The sequence below is a fragment of the Thalassophryne amazonica genome, chromosome 2 (genome assembly GCF_902500255.1).
Source record: "Thalassophryne amazonica chromosome 2, fThaAma1.1, whole genome shotgun sequence".
Taxonomy (NCBI): domain Eukaryota; kingdom Metazoa; phylum Chordata; class Actinopteri; order Batrachoidiformes; family Batrachoididae; genus Thalassophryne; species Thalassophryne amazonica.
Genome location: NC_047104.1, coordinates 135,070,413 through 135,093,128, shown reverse-complemented (window position 1 = coordinate 135,093,128; position 22,716 = coordinate 135,070,413). Strand labels below are relative to the sequence as shown.

Here is a 22,716-nt window from a genome sequence, read left to right as displayed (position 1 = left end):
GTGACAGCCTGGGTCTCTTACCCAGGCTAATGTCGGAGGCCTTGGCCAGCGGTGTGGAGGGTTCATAGGGGCCAAGGCTGTGCTGCTCTCTCAGCCTGTTTCCCTGCTCCAGAGACAAGATGACCGAGGTCCTGTTGTACCACTGCCGCTGGCCGTCCCTCTCAATGTTGTAGAACAGCTCCTGGCCCTCCGTTTTATGGCCCTTCACAACACCTACACACACAAGACAACAAACATCATCGCCATAAATAAAAGAAGAGTCTTTGTGACATTTGCGTTTGGTAAAGCTGGACCATAGCTTCAAGTACAGAGAACTCAAAAATGTCTTCTGTGCAGTAAAACACATTTAGGTCATACAACAATAAAACATAAGTTGATTCAATAATTTATTTCAGAAAAATTCAAAATAAGATTCTATACATACATTTTTTTCAACTGCCCAAATGTTACCAATAATGTACTGGGGAAAAACAAGTAGTGACTTCGCAGTTGCACTTTTAAATTAAAATTTATTTTTTAATGAAAAAACTTTTAAATTTTCAATTTTATGAAATATCACTATTTTTAAGCATTGATTCAGCTATGTTTCCTTACAGACACATTTGGTGGACATGGTTAGTTCCAGAACTGTCGGAAATGTGAAACCCTGACAATGTGATTTTACATGTTCTGGCTTTGACCGATGGTGTAGTTCTAATTCTAACACTGAAAAGAAAAGAAAGCACACCTTTCCAACTGGTTCTGGACTCAGAGACTGAAAACATTGTTAGCAATGAAGCCAGTGAAAAGTAATCACATTTGAAAATGTGTCAACCATTTAAAAAGTATGGTACTTTGCTAGTACTATTCTGTTGCCATTTTGAGTATATGGTGGCTTAGAAAGAAAATTTACGAGTCAACTGTTAATTTTAATAGTCCATTTTTAAAGGATTTCTTAAAAAAAAAAAAAAAAAAAAAGCAATCCTCAAAGGTGGTCTGAACTCTGAGGCGTGATGGGAAATATTTTAACATGACTAGTTGTAAAACCCTAAAGCCTTGGTCCCACCAAATAATAATCCATGAATAATGAGACACGTATGGGTGTGTCAGTGCTTATATGAAAAATGAGACACGTTTTAAGCTATCATGTATTTGCTACTAAGGCGCCTCTATGTGCCTCTCTGTACCTCACATGTGCCAGGTATCAGCCTCTAATGAGCTACGACTGACTTATTTGAACCCCGTCCAGCCTCGAATGGCTCGTGTGGCCACATATGATCCATGTAGCACCGTTGTAACACAACGTTGGTGCACATTTAGGCATGGGTTTGGTCCAAACCTCCAGCCCTCCCATACCTGGTCCCTTTAAAGTGTGGATTTTCATTTCACAGCATCCATTCAAGATCTTGTCACACAGTCCGGCCAGTGTGTGCCAGGCTGCTGTTCATCTGTGTTCTAGAGTCATTAAATGCACCAGACTAGCTAGAACCGAACCACGGGTTCCAGGGCAGTCACCTCTGCGCTTCTTCTGGCTGGCTTTATTTCTTCCGCGGCTTTACAGTCACTTTGACACCGTGATCCAACTTTTAACTTTGCGTTTGTCCATTAAAGTCTGTAAAATACCTCTTTTGGGAGCTTGCATTCAGCATTAATGCTTGTCATGAGCGTGAGTCATTGCGTCAGCTCACACAGAGCATGCCTCATCTGAGCCATGATCACAAGATGTTGAATCTATCATAAACATACTTTTACAGCTGCTTATAAAGAAGGAATGAACATGCAACTGTTTTACCAAGCTATTAAAACATTACAAATAATTACCTTTTAGGCTGTTCCAAATATGTTCTCCACCTCTGTGCATGAGACAGAGGGAAAAAAGCTCCAAATGTCCTCTGTGATTCCAAAAGCGATTAGAGGCGTTTTCAACATCCAAGGTCTGACAGAAAATTATTAATCCGCTACAAAATAATTATTTTATATACAGCCTTCAGCGAACAAAGCAGGTGGGATTGTAGTGCGCAAGAGGGCTGAGCCTGTCCAAAATAGCCTGTGCTGTCCTTGTAGATACCAGGTGCTCAGATAATGGGCTTTTAACAGCCTTACCACAAACATGCCTCTAAAATCCTCGTACACAAACGGCCCCACGCTGTTGTTCCTAAATTTTGAACTTCTTGAAATTAACGCCACGCTCAGAGATGAGTCTCTAAGAGCCTCTTAGAGCCACTATTCTCCTACGATTGTTGAATAACTGGTCTCGTTCCAAAAAAGACATGCTAGGTGGCTCATTCATTCTTCATTATTCGGTGGGACCAGGGCTTAAACCTACAGACCAACACAGGATTGCAATCTACTATTTTCTTAAGTAAAGGGTGTTTTTTTTTTTGTTCGCTTTTTTGCTAATTTGCGAGGTCCTCCAACTTCTACTCCAGTGGAACTTATATACTGAAAATTCACACATTTGATATTAAGAATAATTATTATGACGACAATTTACATAGGATTTTCCCAGGAACTAAAGCAAAAACCTTTAAGCAAAATAAACTAATATGAGTAAATGCCAATAATAAAAAAGTACCCTACAACAATAACAAAAATAACAAATTAAAGAGCTGATAATACAGAAAAAAGTATAACTGCTACTCCAGTGCAACTTATATACAGGTTTTTCCTCTTCAAGACACATTTTTTAAAACAGGTAAAACTTATACTCCAGAAGATATGGTATATGAAATGGTTATATATCTTAAACAACAACCACTCTACTGAACAAAAAACAGCAATGCCATATTTTCTTACCGATGCTGAAATATTCATCCTCCAGTAGAGCAGTGACCTCCGTTTCGAGGGGAATGGGATCACACAGCAGGATATCCTTCCCTGCTACCTCACACTCATAGCCATCATCAAATCGTAGGCGAAATCTTCCTTCACCGGCATCCTTCATAATGCGGCCTGAGTAGAAGTAGCCATTGGAGGACCACTTGGCCACCACTCGCAGACCAATGAAACTGCTTCCAGGTGAGATCTCCTCCTCTAGTGATGACCTCAGAGAGTCACTGTGACAGGGGAGCTCAGGATCTGTGGGGCTGCCTGGGATGGGTGAAGGATGCATGCAGCTGTAGGGTTCATCCTCTGAGGAGGACTGTGGCTGGTCATGGATAATGACCCTCTGCAGTGAACCACTACCACCTCCCCTTAGAGACAGAGAGCCAAGATGTTCAGTCACTGCAATTAGCCCAACATAAAGTCAGCTACAACTCAATGTTTACAGCAGTAAGAAGCATTAAATGTGATGGCTGTCAGACTAAACCTATAATTTATGTGTCCTATGACCATCTTAAACATGACCATGGTCCAAATTTCCATATTGTATCAAAGTATGTTGAAGGATGCTGTTAACTGATCAGAAAATAACTGCTTACTGCTTTATATCTCACTCACCTGCTCATTTTTGCTGTTCAAGCCCTACGCTGCTGCCAGTGCAGACAATACTTGGCATAATTCTGGGTTAATTGGAGAACCTTTGGCTGTATTAAGGACCTTACCAATGAACCACTGCCATATACAGTGAGGCAAGTATTTGATACACTGTCGATTTTGCAGGTTTTCCCACCTACAAAGAATTGAGGTCTGTAATTTATATTATAGGCACACTTCAATTGTGACAGACAGAATCTTAAAAAAATCCACATTGCATGATTTTTAAATAAATAATTTGCATTTTATTGCATTAAATAAGTATCTGATCACCGACCAACCAGCAACAATTCTGGCTCTCACAGACCTGTTAGTTTTTCTTTAAGAAGCCCTCCTATTCTCCACTCTTTACCCGTATTAACTGCACCTGTTTGAACTCGTTACCTGTATAAAAAACAACTCACAGGTGATGGTCTAGTGCAGGGGTGGCCAAGTTTGGTCCTCAAGAGCCACATTTCTGACACTCTTAGTTGTCTCCCTGCTCCAACACACCTGAATCCAATGAAAGACTCGTTAGCAGACTTTTAATGAGCCTTTCATTAAGGAGTTGGGCTTGAGTCCAGAAGATCATGAGTTCAAATCCCCGCCTGACTGGAAAATCACTAAGGGCCCTTAGGCAAGGCCTTTAATCCCCTATTGCTCCCGGTGTGTAGTGAGCGCCTTGTATGGCAGCGCCCTAATATTGAGGTGAATGTGAGGCATAATTGTAAAGCGCTTTGAGCGTCTGATGCAATCACACTCCAACCTATCCACCATGGCCAAGACCAAAGAGCTGTCTAAGAACATCAAGAACAGATTGTTATGTAGAGATGTTGTATTGTAATGTTTTGGATCTCCACCTCTGCTTATTTTGGACTTGCAAAGATTACACATGGCTTTGGAGGGATAATTTTCATAAACAGTCAAAGAGTCCCATACTGCAGAGGTCCTTTTGGTTTTTGGTGGAGGAGGACCTCCATCACCAGATGCAGTACTGGTCTCAGTGGGGGCAAGGTTTGTGCTACCACTAGTGTGAGTGATATTGCCTGGTTCAGTGTCAGCTGAAGTACCCTCTGTATCACTCGTATAAGAGAGAAAGAATGTGAGCACTATGTAACAGTTAAAATATCTACTGTATTCAAAGCCTACAAAAATCCTATATACAGTATACAAAGCTTAATTTGTAATATTTATATTTATTTTATGAACTGCAGTGAGAAAGTGTCAGATACTGCATGCAGCCATATACAATAAAAATATTAATACAGACTACTTTGTGTGTTCAGCTATATTGTGTAATGCCGCGTTCACACCGGGCGCAATCAGACGCTACAAATTCGCGGGGGTCGCGTGGTGACGGACGCGCCTCCTTCGCCCGGTGTGTCGCTCTGCTTGGGTGGACTTTCACTGCGAAAATTCGCCCCGGTGTGTCATCAAACAGGAGGAGCTTCCATTCCACTCGGCGTCAGGTCATCATGACGGACCTTTCACACGGAGCGAGTTGTTGTGAGAAGCTCCCAATACAGAGAGTATCATTATTTGCTGCAAGAGCTGCGTCTGGATGACGGCCGCTTTCAGCGGTCCTTCCGCCTCTGCAGGACCCAGTTTGAGGACCAACTGTCCCGTTCACGCGCGCACATGTAAACAATAAAAAAAAAAAAAAAGAAACTCCGCTGCTTGCTGCAGATCACTCCTCCCCCAAAAAACTGTCATAATTGTGTTTAGAAACCAGTCACCATTTGTTTTATTATACATCTGTGTAGTTAATTAATAAAATATTCTCCACACAGACGATTTTCTCGCGCGCACGTAAAAAAAAAAAAAAAAAAAAAAAAGAACGAAACTCCGCGGCTTGCTGTGGGGCTGCTCCTCACTCTTTCCCAAAAAAACTCTGTCATAATTGTCTTTAGAAACCAGTCACCATTTGCTTTATTATACATCTGTGTAGTTAATAAGTAAAATAATCTCCATGGATGATTCTCTCTCGCGCGCACGTAAAAAAAAAAAAAAAAAAAAAAGAAAAGAAAAAGAAACTCCGCTCCCGCTGCTGTGGTGCTGCTGCTCGCTCCAAAAAATCTGTCATAATTGTGAAATAAAGGACAAAAGAGACATCAGTCCTGCTCACAGGCTGCTACCAGATACAGGACATGTTCACATTCTCAGTCAAACTCCAGACATCTCCACGTCACTACATATTCAGTCCCTGATTGGTCATCGCAGCACGACGAGATGAAAAAGTTCAGATTTTTCAACTTGGGGAGGAGGGCAACGCGACGCGACGCAATATCGCACCACAAACGCGCAAAATTGCTTCACTCGCGTCGCGCTGCGCGGTTTGGTGCCAAAACACGTCCTTACATAGGGATTACATGGCAACCTGTGGCTGAAGTCGCTCGCGTCGCTCCCGGTGTGAACGCGGCATAAGACTTTATTTTTTTAATGATCTGTGTGAACTTTGTGATTGATGGCTAACAGGGAAATAATACTGCATTCTACTCAAAAGCACCATGAGCAAAGTTTTCCAACTGAACTGACTTTATATCACCAGCCACACAAGCATACGGTATTAAGGAAAAAACACGACCTGGCTGGAGGCAGTGGCGGACGTGACACAAACCCTTTTCAGCTCTGTCTTGTCAAATGCACCGCGTACATTCACCAAGTAACTTTAAATAAATATCATACTAAAATAGAGACAAGCTGAAAAAACCCAAGGAGTGCTGAAGAGAGCACAAATGTGAGCTGGAGTCAAGCCAAGCACAGAGAGAGAGATCAGTTCATGTCTGTGTGTGTATCTCTGCGAAAGTGAGACACAGGTTGGAGCAACTGCAGAGACTGAGTAGGGAGGGGCCGGTGCTGTGTGTAACTGGCCAATCACAGAGCGTGAAGACAGTCAGTTAGCCAATGAGAATTTTCCTTCAGCACAAGCACAGATATTGATGAATTTTATTCGGATCATATTCGTGCTCGTCAAAAATGCTTTATCCATACCGGATACTCGTCTGGAGTAAGTATCTGGCTCAACCCTAGTGGGCGTTCCACTTTTCTGGCGATGCCCACCGGGAGAGGTGGCGGGCGGGGTAGCACTGCTCATTGCTCCTCAGCTCAGTCGCCATGTGTTGGAGTTCACCCCGGTGAATGAGAGGGTCGCGTCCCTACGCCTTTGGGTTGGGGACAGGTCTCTCACTGTTGTCTCTGCCTACGGGCCGAGCGGCAGTGCAGAGTACCCGACCTTCTTGGAGTGCCTGGGAGGGGTACTACATAGTGCTCCGACAGGGGACTCCATTGTTCTTCTGGGGGACTTCAACGCCCACGTGGGCGGTGACAGTGAGACCTGGAGGGGGGTGATCGGGAAGCACGGCCTCCCCGATCTGAACCCGAGTGGTGTTCAGTTGATGGACTTCTGTGCTAACCACAGTTTGTCCATCATGAACACCACATTCGAGCACAAAGGTGTCCATAAGTGCACATGGCACCAGGACACCCTGAGCCGGAGGTCGATGATCGACTTTGTAGTTGTATCATCTGACCTTCAGCCACGTGTCTTGGACACTTGGGTGAAGAGAGGGGCTGAGCGGTCGACCGATCACCACCTGGTGGTGAGTTGGAGCCGCTGGGAGGGGAGGAAGCCGGTCAGACCTGGCAGGCCCAAATGTAACGTGAGGGTCTGCTGGGAACGACTGGCGGAACCCTTTGTCAGCGAGGTCTTCAACTCCCACCTCCGGGAGAGATTCTCCCAGATCCCAGAGGAGGCTGGAGACATGGAGTCCGAGTGGACCATGTTCTCCACCTCCATTGTCGATGCAACCGCTTGTAGCTGTGGTCGCAGGGTCTCTGGTGCCTGTCGCGGCAGCAATCCCTGAACCTGGTGGTGGACGCCGGAAGTAAGGGATGCCGTCAAGCTGAAGAAGGAGTCCTACTTGTCTTTGTTGGCAGGTGGGACTCCGGAGGCAGCTGATAGGTACCGGCAGGCCAAGCGTGCTGCAGCCTGTGCAGTCACAGAGACAAAAACTCGGGTCTGGGAGGAGTTCGGGGAGGCCATGGAGGAGGACTATCGGTCGACCTCGAAGAAATTCTTGCAAACCGCCCGACACCTCAGGAGGTGGAAGCAGCTCTCCACCAACACTGTCTACAGTGCGGGTGGGGAGCTGTTGACCCTGACTGAGGATGTTGTCGGGAGGTGGAAGGAATACTTCGAGGATCTCCTCAATCCCATCGCCATGTCTTCCGAAGAGGAAGCAGAGACTGGGGACTCAGAGGTAGACTCATCCATCACCGAAGTCACTGAGGTGGTTAGAAAGCTCCTCGGTGGCAAGGCTCCTGGGGTGGATGAAATCCGCCCTGAGCACCTTAAGTCTATCGATGTTGTGGGACTGTCTTGGTTGTAAGTCAAGCCTGTTTCCAGTGCATGTTGGCCTCCGCCAGGGCTGCCCTTTGTCACTAGTTCTGTTCATTACCTTAATGGACAGAATTTCTAGGTGCAGTCAGGGTGTAGAGGGGGTCCGGTTTGGGAACCACAGAATCTCTTCTCTGCTGTTTGTGGACGATGTGGTTCTGTTGGCTTCGTCAAATCAGGACCTTCAGCGTGCACTGGAGCGGTTTGCAGCCGAGTGTGAAGCGTCCGGGATGAAAATCAGCACCTCCAAATCCGAGGCTATGGTTCTCGACTGGAAAAACGCTACAGGGCTGTGAGAGTCAGAAATCTTGCTCGTTTGTGGGTGACCAAATACTTATTTTCCACCATAATTTACAAATAAATTCTTTAAAAATGCTACAATGTGATTTCCTGGATTTTTTTTTTTTCCTCCTTTTGTCTCTTATAGTTGACGTGTACCTATGATTAAAATTACAGACCTCTCTCATCTTTCTAAGTAGGAGAACTTGCACAATCAGGGACTGACTAAATACTTTTTTACCCCACTATGTGTGTGTGTATATATATATATATATATATATATATATACATACATACACACACATATACGAGGTCTATTAGACAATAAACCGACCCTTTTATTTATTTTTTTAACTATATGGATTTGAATGACGTGCGATTCCACCAATCATGCTTGAACCCTCGTGCGCATGCGCGAGTTTTTTCACGCGTCGATGACGTCATTTCCCTGTGGGCAGGCCTTGAGTGAGATGTGGTCCTGCCCTCTCGGCTGAATTCCTTTGTTTCACACGCTGCTCGAGACGGCGCGCGCTGCTTTATCAAAATTTTTTCTGGACCTGTGAGGAATATCCGAATGGATACTATTCGAGAAATTAAGCTGGTTTTCGGTGAAAAGTTTAACGGCTGATGAGAGATTATGGGGTATTTCTGTCGCTTTAAGGACTTCCCACAGAGCGGGACGTCCTGCAACGCTTCCAGGCGCCGTCGTCGGCCTGTTTCGACCTGAAAACATCCTAATTTAAGGCTTAATTCACCCAGGACGTCGTGAGAGAACAGAGAAGATTCAGAAGAGGCCGGCATGGGGACTTTATGCGGACATTCCACTGTTTAAGGACATTTTTTTAATGAAAGACGTGCGCGCAAATTCGCCGAGTCGTCTGTGTGCGCCGCGACAGGAAAAACACCTCCATGTTGAAAACCATTTGTAAAATTCAGACGGCTTTTGATGGCTTTCAACAAGTGAGTAACTGAGAAATTGTTTAACAGCTTGGGCATGTTCCAACTTGCCCGTTAAGGTTTCCAACGGAGGTGTTTTTCCTGTCGCGACCCCCCGCGGTCGGATCCGGCCCGACATGCGACTCTGCCCGCACGTTCTTTCATTACAAAATGTCCGTTAACAATGGAATGTCCAAATAAACTCCTCATGCCGACTTCTTCTGAAAGTTCTCTGACAACTTCCTGGGTCAACAGAGCCTGAAATGTGGAGGTTTTCAACTTGAAACGGCGAGACGCTGCCGCCTCGAAGCACAGATCGCCGTCAGGCGCCATGGGCCATCCTTACGGCGACACTACTAGACCGAAATCTCTCATCAGCCGTTAAAATTTTTACCGAAAACCAGCTGAATTTATCGAATGGTGTCCACTCAGTTGTGCCTTAGAGTTTTGAAAAAATTTTGATGAAACAAAGCAGCAGTCTCTGAGCCATTCCTAAACAATGGAAAAAAACGAGGAGAGGGTGGGCGACTCCTCACTCAAAGACTGCCCACAGGCGAATGACGTAACCGATAGGCGTGAAAAAACTCTCGCATGCCCACGAGGGTTCAAGCATGTCTGATGTAATCACACGTGATTCAAATCCATATGGTTTTTGAAAAAAATAATAAGGTCGGATACTTTTCTAATAGACCTCGTATATATATATATATATATATATATATATATATATATATATATATATATATATATATATATATATATATATATATATATATATATATAGATGAAATAATGAGATGTACCATCGACAGATAGAGGAAGTGGCTGACATCAAGAAGACCTACCCGTGACCAGAAAAGGTCGGCACAGAGACTCTGATCATGACAGCACAAGATTTCCAGCACCAGAAAACATTACCGAGATAATGTAATCCTGCATCATGTACATTTTTCAATGGTCTTAAAATATGCAGACATTCATTGAGAACTTGAAGCACAAGACGATGAGTGAAAACAGAAAAGCAAAGTGTTACTGAGATACTGCAGATTGTGTGCGTTCAATCAGTTTACTGTACTGTTACTGTTTCTGACTCCTCCGTAGATTGTTTGGTGCAAGGTAAGCCTCAGCCAGGACTCACCTGTACGGAGAGGAGCGGGACGGGGGTCGGCCCCTTCTAGCTCTTCCTCTGGGACTCAGTGGAACCAGAGTCCTGGAACCCAAGGTGCCATAGCTTCTGTCCTTTGTGACCACTGACCCTGCCTTTTGCCCCCTGTGACCCCTCTGTTGCTGCGCGCCTCCCCTTCTGGGACTGCAGACACACAGAGGGGACGAACGGAGCCGGTCAGGTTGCACAGGCACTGATCTGGGGTTACCCTCAAATTCCAATGCCACCCCACTTATACTGAAATGAGGGGCATCTGGTGACCTTAGAATAATGCCTGAGAGCAACTTAACCTGAAGTAGGCAGGGATCATTGAATCATTCATAAAGGAACATGTTAAAAGGGACTGATAAAGGCATTGTCATTATAAAGAAAAACTGATTGGCCGTTTTTTTTTTTTGGGGGGGGGGGTACCTGCTCGATTTGGACCCTCGGCTGGGGGGTATGAGGAAGCTTGGCCTAACAGTGGCGGTGCTGCTGCTGGTTCCTCCAGAGCTGTGCTGCAGGCTGGAGGCTTTTGATGACAGAGAGCTAATGTCGCCCAGGTCGCCAGAGGTCATGGAGCTGCTTCCTGTGCGGCACGGAGAGATGTCGTTGTCTAACACCTGACATTCCACCACTGGCTCCTCGGTCTCCTGGTGATATAATAAGGAAACGGCACACACTGTACCTCCAACAACTCAAGGAACAAAAACAGAAATCAAAACTATATTCAGCAAATTTCCTAAGCCAAAGACCATGGAATGGAAAACCTGCGTTACCTCAGTGACTTTGCGGTCCACCTCTTTGCCGTCTTCATAGTACACGTCTGTAATGATCCGTGTGATCGTGGTCCGCACTTCATGGATGGTGCGCACATGCCTATGATGGGCGGGGCCAGCGGCTCTTCTGGATGAAGGAGTCTCTGGTTCGCCCTTTAAGACAAGATGAAAGAGCATCACAAACAAGAGTCGCTGATAGAAGGTGTAATTCTGCCACATCTCCTTACCATCCCGGCCAGAGAATGCAGAAGTGGTCCATCTAAGCTGGTCTGCTGGGAGATGTTCCTTTGTGGGTGCTGTGACACAGAAGACAGTTAACAACATCAGAACCTGTCATGACATGTGCTACTGCCTTTCTTGGCCAGGTCAACCTTCGTAAAAGAGGTTTTGATCTCTACCTGGTTAAATAAAGGTTATGACAACTGGGTCAGAGGCACATACGGTCAGATCTGTAGGCATTTGGACAGTGGCAATATTTGTAAGTTTGACGCTGTACGCCAACACAATGATGACAAAATGGGGGGGGGGGGGGGGGGGGGATGTATTCTCTTGCATCATCAGTTATCCAACTTCCTAGCTGAGTGGCACAGAGGAGGATTTTCTGGAAAAAGCAGATGTGAAATTTCACTTTGCCAAAAGGGATATGGAAAACACCATCTTAAATTTTGTTGTATTTAAAACGAGCTTTTGACGGCTCTTGCTTGCCTCTACTGGTGGTTGGCTCTCACTGCGGTATTGTATCACTTCCTGTTCCGGAGCACAGCGGTGTTTTGCTGTATCTGTTAGCTGTTTAATCTGCGCAGTTAGATTGATCTAGTTAACTAGATAACGATTTGTTTCACAGTGTAATCTTCACGTGCCTTAACTAAAGCACTCCCTCTGCTGAATCACCTCTAAATTATTTACACATTATTCACTTTGTGTGTTTTTAGGAATCCACTAGCTTAGCGCAGCTACTAGCTCTTAGCCGGTTTAGCATGGCGGCTTCTCCTGTCTCTCCCGCACTTTTCTGCTCTGGGTGTGAATTGTTTAGTTATTCCTCGGCCTCCTTTAGCAGTAATGGTACTTGTAATAAGTGTAGCTTATTCGTAGCTTTGGAGGCCAGGCTGGGTGAATTGGAGACTTGGCTCCGCACCGTGGAAAATTCTACAGCTAGCCAGGCCCCTGTAGTCAGTGCGGACCACGGTAGCTTAGCCGCCGTTAGTTTCCCTCTGGCAGATCCCGAGCAGCCGGGAAAGCAGGCCGACTGGGTGACTGAGGAGGAAGCGTAGTTCTAAACAGAAGCCCCGTGTACACCGCCAACCCGTTCACATTTCTAACCGTTTTTCCCCACTCGACGACACACCCGCCGAGGATCAAACTCTGGTTACTGTCGACTCTGTTTTGAGAAATGTGAAATGAGCGACACCAGCAACCATAGTCAATTGTCTTCGGAGGGCCAGAGCAGGCGACACTGAAGGAAATTTGAAACTGCTGGCTAAGGCTAAGTGTAAATTTGGTAAGATTGTAATTCACGTCGGCAGTAATGACACCCGGTTACGCCAATCGGAGGTCACTAAAATTAACATTGAATCGGTGTGTAACTTTGCAAAAATAATGTCGGACTCTGTAGTTTTCTCTGGGCCCCTCCCCAATCGGACCGGGAGTGACATGTTTAGCTGCATGTTCTCCTTGAATTGCTGGCTGGCTGAGTGGTGTCCAAAAAATGAGGTGGGCTTCATAGATAATTGGCAAAGCTTCTGGGGAAAACCTGGTCTTGTTAGGAGAGACGGCATCCATCCCACTTTGGATGGAGCAGCTCTCATTTCTAGAAATCTGGCCAATTTTCTTAAATCCTCCAAACCGTGACTATCCAGGGTTGGGACCAGGAAGCAGAGTTGTAGTCTTACACACCTCTCTGCAGCTTCTCTCCCCCTGCCATCCCCTCATTACCCCATCCCCGTAGAGACGGTGCCTGCTCCCAGACCACCAATAACCAGCAAAAATCTATTTAAGCATAAAAATTCAAAAAGAAAAAATATAGCACCTTCAACTGCACCACAGACTAAAACAGTTAAATGTGGTCTATTAAATACTAGGTCTCTCCTAAGTCCCTGTTAGTAAATGATATAATAATTGATCAACATATTGATTTATTCTGCCTTACAGAAACCTGGTTACAGCAGGATGAATATGTTAGTTTAAATGAGTCAACTCCCCCGAGTCACACTAACTGCCAGAATGCTCGTAGCACGGGCCAAGGCGGAGGATTAGCAGCAATCTTCCATTCCAGCTTATTAATTAATCAAAAACCCAGACAGAGCTTTAATTCATTTGAAAGCTTGACTCTTAGTCTTGTCCATCCAAATTAGAAGTCCCAAAAACCAGTTTTATTTGTTATTATCTATCGTCCACCTGGTCGTTACTGTGAGTTTCTCTGTGAATTTTCAGACCTTTTGTCTGACTTAGTGCTTAGCTCAGATAAGATAATTATAGTGGGCGATTTTAACATCCACACAGATGCTGAGAATGACAGCCTCAACACTGCATTTAATCTATTATTAGACTCAATTGGCTTTGCTCAAAATGTAAATGAGTCCACCCACCACTTTAATCATATCTTAGATCTTGTTCTGACTTATGGTATGGAAATTGAAGACTTAACAGTATTCCCTGAAAACTCCCTTCTGTCTGATCATTTCTTAATAACATTTACTCTGATGGACTACCCAGCAGTGGGGAATAAGTTTCATTACACTAGAAGTCTTTCAGAAAGCGCTGTAACTAGGTTTAAGGATATGATTCCTTCTTTATGTTCTCTAATGCCATATACCAACACAGTGCAGAGTAGCTACCTAAACTCTGTAAGTGAGATAGAGTATCTCGTCAATAGTTTACATCCTCATTGAAGACAACTTTGGATGCTGTAGCTCCTCTGAAAAAGAGAGCTTTAAATCAGAAGTGCCTGACTCCGTGGTATAACTCACAAACTCGCAGCTTAAAGCAGATAACCCATAAGTTGGAGAGGAAATGGCGTCTCACTAATTTAGAAGATCTTCACTTAGCCTGGAAAAAGAGTCTGTTGCTCTATAAAAAAGCCCTCCGTAAAGCTAGGACATCTTACTACTCATCACTAATTGAAGAAAATAAGAACAACCCCAGGTTTCTTTTCAGCACTGTAGCCAGGCTGACAAAGAGTCAGAGCTCTATTGAGCCGAGTATTCCTTTAACTTTAACTAGTAATGACTTCATGACTTTCTTTGCTAATAAAATTTTAACTATTAGAGAAAAAATTACTCATAAACCTCCCAAAGATGTATCGTTATCTTTGGCTGCTTTCAGTGATGCCGGTATTTGGTTAGACTCTTTCTCTCAGATTGTTCTGTCTGAGTTATTTTCATTAGTTACTTCATCCAAACCATCAACATGTCTATTAGACCCCATTCCTACCAGGCTGCTCAAGGAAGCCCTACCATTATTTAATGCTTCAATCTTAAATATGATCAATCTATCTTTATTAGTTGGCTATGTACCACAGGCTTTTAAGGTGGCAGTAATTAAACCATTACTTAAAAAGCCATCACTTGACCCAGCTATCTTAGCTAATTATAGGCCAATCTCCAACCTTCCTTTTCTCTCAAAAATACTTGAAAGGGTAGTTGTAAAACAGCTAACTGATCATCTGCAGAGGAATGGTCTATTTGAAGAGTTTCAGACAGGTTATAGAATTCATCCTAGTACAGAAACAGCATTAGTGAAGGTTACAAATGATCTTCTTATGGCCTCAGACAGTGGACTCATCTCTGTGCTTGTTCTGTTAGACCTCAGTGCTGCTTTTGATACTGTTGACCATAAAATTTTATTACAGAGATTAGAGTATGCCATAGGTATTAAAGGCACTGCGCTGCGGTGGTTTGAATCATATTTATCTAATAGATTACAATTTGTTCATGTAAATGGGGAATCTTCTTCACAGACTAAGGTTAATTATGGATTGTTTGTTACGCAAATGATACCCAGCTTTATCTATCCATGAAGCCAGAGGACACACACCAATTAGCTAAACTGCAGGATTGTCTTATAGACATAAAGACATGGATGACCTCTAATTTCCTGCTTTTAAACTCAGATAAAACTGAAGTTATTGTACTTGGCCCCACAAATCTTAGAAACATGGTGTCTAACCAGATCCTTACTCTGGATGGCATTACCCTGACCTCTAGTAATACTGTGAGAAATCTTGGGAGTCATTTTTGATCAGGATATGTCATTCAAAGCGCATATTAAACAAATATGTAGGACTGCTTTTTTGCATTTACGCAATATCTCTAAAATTAGAAAGGTCTTGTCTCAGAGTGATGCTGAAAAACTAATTCATGCATTTATTTCCTCTAGGCTGGACTATTGTAATTCATTATCAGGTTGTCCTAAAAGTTCCCTGAAAAGCCTTCAGTTAATTCAAAATGCTGCAGCTAGAGTACTAACGGGGACTAGAAGGAGAGAGCATATCTCACCCATATTGGCCTCTCTTCATTGGCTTCCTGTTAATTCTAGAATAGAATTTAAAATTCTTCTTCTTACTTATAAGGTTTTAAATAATCAGGTCCCATCTTATCTTAGGGACCTCATAGTACCATATCACCCCAATAGAGCGCTTCACTCTCAGACTGCAGGCTTACTTGTAGTTCCTAGGGTTTGTAAGAGTAGAATGGGAGGCAGAGCCTTCAGCTTTCAGGCTCCTCTCCTGTGGAACCAGCTCCCAATTCAGATCAGGGAGACAGACACCCTCTCTACTTTTAAGATTAGGCTTAAAACTTTGCTTTTTGCTAAAGCTTATACAACCCCTGGCAAAAATTATGGAATCACCGGCCTCAGAGGATGTTCATTCGTTTAATTTTGTAGGAAAAAAAGCAGATCACAGACATGACACAAAACTAAAGTCATTTCAAATGGCAACTTTCTGGCTTTAAGAAACACTATAAGAAATCAAGAAAAAAAGATTGTGGCAGTCAGTAACGGTTACTTTTTTAGACCAAGCAGAGGAAAAAAATATGGAATCACTCAATTCTGAGGAAAAAATTATGGAATCACCCTGTAAATTTTCATCCCCCAAATTAACACCTGCATCAAATCAGATCTGCTCATTGACACTGACCCTATGCCATGACATTGACCCTATGTGTCTTTTTGCAAGGAATGTTTTTGCAGTTTTTGCTCTATGGCAAGATGCATTATCATCTTGAAAAATGATTTCATCATCCCCAAACATCCTTTCAATTGTCCAAAATATCAACATAAACTTGTGCATTTATTGATGATGTAATGACAGCCATCTCCCCAGTGCCTTTACCTGACATGCAGCCCCATATCATCAATGACTGTGGAAATTTACATGTTCTCTTCAGGCAGTCATCTTTATAAATCTCATTGGAAAGGCACCAAACAAAAGTTCCAGCATCATCACCTTGCCCAATGCAGATTCGAGATTCATCACTGAATGACTTTCATCCAGTCATCCACAGTCCACAACTGCTTTTCCTTAGCCCATTCTAACATTGTTTTTTTCTGTTTAGGCGTTAATGATGCCTTTCGTTTAGCTTTTCTGTATGTAAATCCCATTTCCTTTAGGCGGTTTCTTACAGTTTGGTCACAGACGTTGACTCCAGTTTCCTCCCATTCGTTCCTCATTTGTTTTGTTGTACATTTTTTGATTTTTGAGACATATTGCTTTAAGTTTTCTGTCTTGACGCTTTGATGTCTTCCTTGGTCTACCAGTATGTTTGCCTTTAACAACCTTCCCATGTTGTTTGTATTTGGTCCAGAGTTTAGACACAGCTGACTGTGAACAACCAACATCTTTTGCAACATTGCGTGATGATTTACTCTCTTTTAAGAGTTTGATAATCCTCTCCTTTGTTTCAATTGACATATCTCGTGTTGGAGCCATGATTCATGTCAGTCCACTTGGTGCAACAGCTCTCCAAGGTGTGTTCACTCCTTTTTAGATGCAGACTAACGAGCAGATCTGACATGAATTGAGTGATTCCATATTTTTTTCCTCTGCTTGGTCTAAAAAAAGTAACCGTTACTGACTGCCACGATCTTTTTTTCTTGATTTCTTATAGTGTTTCTTAAAGTCAGAAAGTTGCCATTTGAAATGACTTTAGTTTTGTGTCATGTCTGTGATCTGCTTTTTTTCTACAAAACTAAACAATTGAATGAACATCCTCCAAGGCAGGTGATTCCATAATTTTTGCCAGGGGTTGTAGTTAGGGCTGGATCAGGTGACCCTGAACCATCCCTTAGTTATGCTGCTATAGACTTAGACTGCTGGGGGGTTCCCATGATGCACTGAGTGTTTCTTTCTCTTTTTGCTCTGTATGCACCACTCTGCATTTAATCATTAGTGATTGATCTCTGCTCCCCTCCACAGCATGTCTTTTTCCTGGTTCTCTCCCTCAGCCCCAACCAGTCCCAGCAGAAGACTGCCCCTCCCTGAGCCTGGTTCTGCTGGAGGTTTCTTCCTGTTAAAGGAGTTTTTCCTTCCCACTGTCGCCAAGTGCTTGCTCACAGGGGGTCGTTTTGACTGTTGGGGTTTTTACGTAATTATTGAATGGCCTTGCCTTACAATATAAAGCGCCTTGGGGCAAATGTTTGTTGTGATTTGGTGCTATATAAATAAAATTGATTGATTGATTGATTTAAAATACTTAAATGCTCCAGAGAAACCCCTTCAGGAACCACACAGGTCCTCTTCAGTATTATAGGAAAGGAAGAATGGTAACCAAACCTGGTTGGACAGACTGGTGATGGTTTTGTCAGAGGTCTCCTGAGAAGCCACCTTCTGCGTGGCGTCGGTCACTTTTATGGTGGGTGGCTCACGACCTTCAGGTGCCTCTGGAATCTCTTCCGAAATGGGAGCATCAGACTGAGCAGCAGGTGTGGGTAAACTCTCAGCTTCTTTCTGTTGTAAAGGCTCTGATTGGCTGTTTGGGAAGCTCTTGCATCCCAGTGAAGACGTCTGGGAGCTCCTTTGTGGAGACAGAAACAGTTCATCCCTGCAGAAATTATAAACAAAGTACAGGTGTGATGGATGAGAAATTGGACAAAACTCCGAATTGCATGTAAATTTGCATTTTATCAAAGTGTAAAAACAGCTGATGGATGAAGTACGAGGGCTGTCAATAAAGTATAGGTCCTTTTTATTTTTTTCAAAAACTATATGGTTTTCATTCATATGTTTTTACGTCAGACATGCTTGAACCCTCGTGCGCATGCGTGAGTTTTTCCACGCCTGTCGGTGACGTCATTCGCCTGTGAGCACTCCTTGTGGGAGGAGTCGTCCAGCCCCTCGTCGGAATTCCTTTGCCTGAGAAGTTGCTGAGAGACTGGCGCTTTGTTTGATCAAAATTTTTTCTAAACCTGTGAGACACATTTCGAAAAATTAAGCTGGTTTTCAGTGAAAATTTTAACGGCTGATGAGAGATTTTGAGGTGATACTGTCGCTTTAAGGACTTCCCACGGTGCGAGACGTCGCGCAGCGCTCTCAGGCGCCGTCGTCAGCCTGCTTCAAGCTGAAAACCTCCACATTTCAGGCTCTTTTGATCCAGGACGTCGTGAGAGAACAGAGAAGTTTCAGAAGAAGTCGGTTTCAGCATTTTATCCGGATATTCCACTGTTAAAGGAGATTTTTTTTAATGAAAGACGTGCGGACGGGTCCGCGCGTCGGGACGCAGCCGACGCGGTGCGGCGGCACAGGAAAACACCTCCGTGTTGATAACCATTTGTAAAATCCAGGCGGCTTTTGATGGCTTTCAGTGGAGTGAGTATATGAGAAATTGTTTAACAGCTGGACATGTTCCAACTTGTCCTTAAGGCTTCCAACAGAGGTGTTTTTCCTGTGGCGGAGCGTCGTGGTGGCTGCGAGCCGACGCTGCAATCCGTCTGCACGTCTTTCATTAAAAAAAAAATCTCCTTTAACAGTGGAATATCCGGATAAAATGCTGAAACCGACTTCTTCTGAAACTTCTCTGTTCTCTCACGACGTCCTGGATCAATAGAGCCTGAAATGTGGAGGTTTTCAGCTTGAAACAGGTAGACGATGGCGCCTGGGACCGCTGCACGACGTCTCACACCGTGGGAAGTCCTTAAAGCGACAGTATCACCTCAAAATCTCTCATCAGCCGTTAAAATTTTCACTGAAAACCAGCTTAATTTTTCGAACCGTGTCCACTTCGATGTGTCTCACAGGTTTAGAAAAAAGTTTGATCAAACAAAGCGCAAGTCTCTCAGCAACTTCTCAGACAAAGGAATACCAACGAGGGGCTGGATGACTCCTCCCACACAGAGTGCTCACAGGCGAATGACGTCACCGACAGGCGTGGAAAAACTCACGCATGCGCACGAGGGTTCAAGCATGTCTGACGTAAAAACATATGAATGAAATCCATATAGTTTTTGAAAAAAATAAAAAGGACCTATACTTTATTGACAGACCTCGTATGAGTGGCACCACAAGTTAGAGTCAAGTCTGATAAACTCAGATTGAGATGTCTTACAATGGCCACTATATGGACGATAAAACTTTAGGCATGACTGCTGCCGACACCTTCTCTCTTATACTTGGAGTTGAGGGTTTGTGACATGAACTAACAGTAAGATGTGTAATAGCCACTGGGGCTGCGTGTGTGGCTATAGACTCTGTATTTCATTTAAAATGTTAAATGTACACACAGTTTGCTTTATTCATTATGTGGTGCACATAAAAACACTGGATATAAGTGAGGATTCAAATGCAGAAGACACTTTGTAGAACAACCTCATGGTCGAAAGACAAAGCTACACTTTCCGCACTGTGCACATCCCACGAGACTCCAGACAAAGCAAAAAATAACTATCCATCCACCTTCATAATCAGAAAGTAGGCCTCTCTCACTCACACACTACCCAAGAAGACCCATTTGTGTCTCCGAAAATACATTGCAACCAGGGTTCATACGTACCCTGGTTTAAAGACGTGAGCTTCCAGCAAATCACATGGTGAGAATTTAATTAAAAAAATAGAATGTGAATAAAGTCTCAGTTAGAAATTAAAAATCATTATACCCAAGGATGCACATAAAAGGTGCTTGTGCATGCTATAAATACATGATGTGGAGCAGAAAATATGGAGGGAAGTACTTCTCAGAAAGCAGTGACCAGTTGCAGGGAAAGCAAATCCCTCAACGTTTTCTGCTACACACCGTTTATTTTTAGCACACACGAGCACCTGAGCATCAATTAGTTCTCGCTAGCATTATAACAGAGTAACGGTCCGTTACGCTGCTGCTTGAAAAAAATTACGTTGCAACTGGGCTGTTAAGTTGTTTGAGGGTGTGTAGCGGGAAAATGATAATTACGTTGATTGTGGACCCGTCCACAATTTATTCATCAAACTCTGTCAAAGTCATTTAAAGATGTCAATCACAAGTCTCCTTTCTGCTGATTAAATTCAGTAACCGGGACTCTTGTCTATTGTTGCGGGCAAGAAACAAGAATTGTCCACTGTTTCACACCGTACACTTTTTAATCATTCCTCATTAATGTGCCTTTTTCATGAGTCAGCCAATGACGGGTCTCTGGCATGGACTGGCCACTTAATATCTCCTGCTTTGTCAGTTCGGAAACTGAAGTTGCTCATGAAAAGGAAAAATAATGACAATGACGATGATGATAATAATAATAATAATAATAATATCCTCCAAGTGTTGTTGTGGGACTTGACTGATTAAGCATCCTCATAATGCTTCTGCTGTCTGCCAAGTTGGAGAGATATTTAAAGATTCGAACTTCCGGAATCAATAACTTCAAAGGGAACTGCTGTTTAAAATGAAATGACAGCTCTTTCCCAACACTGTAATACAGACAAACAGACAAAATGAGACATCCCGCGTTCTTTGTGAATTACATTGATCTTGATGCATAGCTGGCTGTGAGACCGGAGCCAAAAGGAAATGCTTTGATAAAAACTCAGTAACGTCACATTTATGTTTTGTAGTGCCACCAAACTTACATCACACATCAATCAATTCCCTCTGATTGTACTACAGCACTTAGAGTGGGAAAATGTACTATTATATCATTTCAGGGATGATTTTTATTCCAATAAATTTGAATAAAATCTCAAATATGACATTCTATGGGGAATGACTTAGGTTTGGAGTAAATCTCAAGTGCCCATTCGAGGAACTGCAAAGATATTCCACTTCCACATAAGCCTCATTCATCACTGCCAGAGGCTGTAGCTCGGCTCCCACAGCAAATCAGGATTGCCATGGGGAAAGCAGTGGTTTCCATTTAACTTCAAGTTATGGTTTCCTTTTAATCCAACTTCTTGTCTAGGAAGCACTCAAAGCTAAGGGTAGGAAATCAAACAACAACCTGCAATGGACCCATCAGAAACAGAAGCTTGTAGGTGGAAAACAGCCATGTTCATGATGTCCATTGGTGTTTGCTGTCACAAACTGACAGTCACATCTGGCTTACATCTTAAACGCCGCATGGCAATGCACCAGTGGACATCATGTAGTAGTGTAGATGTCTTTACCTGGCAGGTGCTGTGCTGTCTTCAGGCAAGTGCGTGTCTTCCTCCTCCTGCTGTCTGTGCACCTGTCTGACACGACTGAAGACGGACGGGCTGCAGAGACCCAAAACTGACAATCAGAATCTGTGAACACCCTGAATCTGCATAAAGGCAAATGAACAATAACACTTGAATAATCACACTGCAGCTAACAAAAAAGCAGTGGTGGCCTTGGTGACCACAAGACCTATAATTTGGAAATGAAAGAGTGCAAAAACAAGATTATTTCAAGCTACATACAACTTCAAACCAACACGTTCAGAGAGTCAGAAAGAGAAGGAAGAAGTGTCTGCTTCAGACACATTCTTACAAAATACAGCATATGACAACTTTATTTGACTTTTAGAACATCACCACCAAATAGCTAGTCTGTCTCATATCCACACCTGCTCCTAATACATGAATCCAGTGGAACCTGGATTAGTTGTAGTTGTAGGTAGATAGGGTCTGGCCTGTAGAGCAGGTAGCTTGTTGGATAACAAACCTGCATTGTCTCAGGCCACCCAGCTGTAAACGAGTACCATTGTCGCAGACCGAATGGTTCCCCCCTAAAAATTGGTCCGCCCTGCCTTCACTGCGTATGCATCATTTAGGACCACAGCAGCACAGCGTCTCAACACCCAAAGCGATCAAAGGGAATAATGGGATTATTAACCATCAGATGACAAGGTAAAACCTCTTAAATCAATCAAACGTCCGTTTTAAGCAGAAACAAGGCAATAATCAATGAGTTGCTACTGATGTTTTGAAATGACGGAGGTGCAGTGAACACCGCAACAGCTCGTCTGGCTGCTGTACTCTGATCGCTTCCCCCATCTTTTATTATTTAATTTCATTTATTTATTTAATTAATTTAAAAGACAAATGCAACAGCAACATTCATCATGAAGAGCATGAACAGCTTATCATATCTGCCCCCTTTAAGACACAGACATCTGATCAGTTTCAGAATATTACAACATAAATAAAATAAGTGATCATAACAATAATAATAACAAAACAATACATAATAATAAACAACAATAGTACTCTACAGAGTTATATTTTTGCAACAAAGAAGACTACGAATTTTTTTTAAATACATAAATGGACTTGGAAGTTTTAATTTTACAATCGAGAGTGTTCCATAAACTGACACCTTTGATTG

The 22,716-nt window shown here is 43.2% G+C and overlaps 1 protein-coding gene across 1 annotated transcript in view; it reads right to left on the bottom strand.

Moving 5' to 3' along the window:
- tp53bp1 (tumor protein p53 binding protein, 1) overlaps positions 1-22,716 on the bottom strand; it is an 83,216-nt gene that overhangs the window by 26,449 nt on the left and 34,051 nt on the right. The window contains 9 exon segments of the mRNA XM_034194143.1: positions 22-213; positions 2,776-3,173; positions 9,892-9,912; positions 10,185-10,355; positions 10,623-10,843; positions 10,970-11,122; positions 11,197-11,265; positions 17,739-18,006; positions 21,534-21,623. Of these exon segments, the coding sequence (XP_034050034.1) occupies positions 22-213; positions 2,776-3,173; positions 9,892-9,912; positions 10,185-10,355; positions 10,623-10,843; positions 10,970-11,122; positions 11,197-11,265; positions 17,739-18,006; positions 21,534-21,623 (1,583 nt within the window).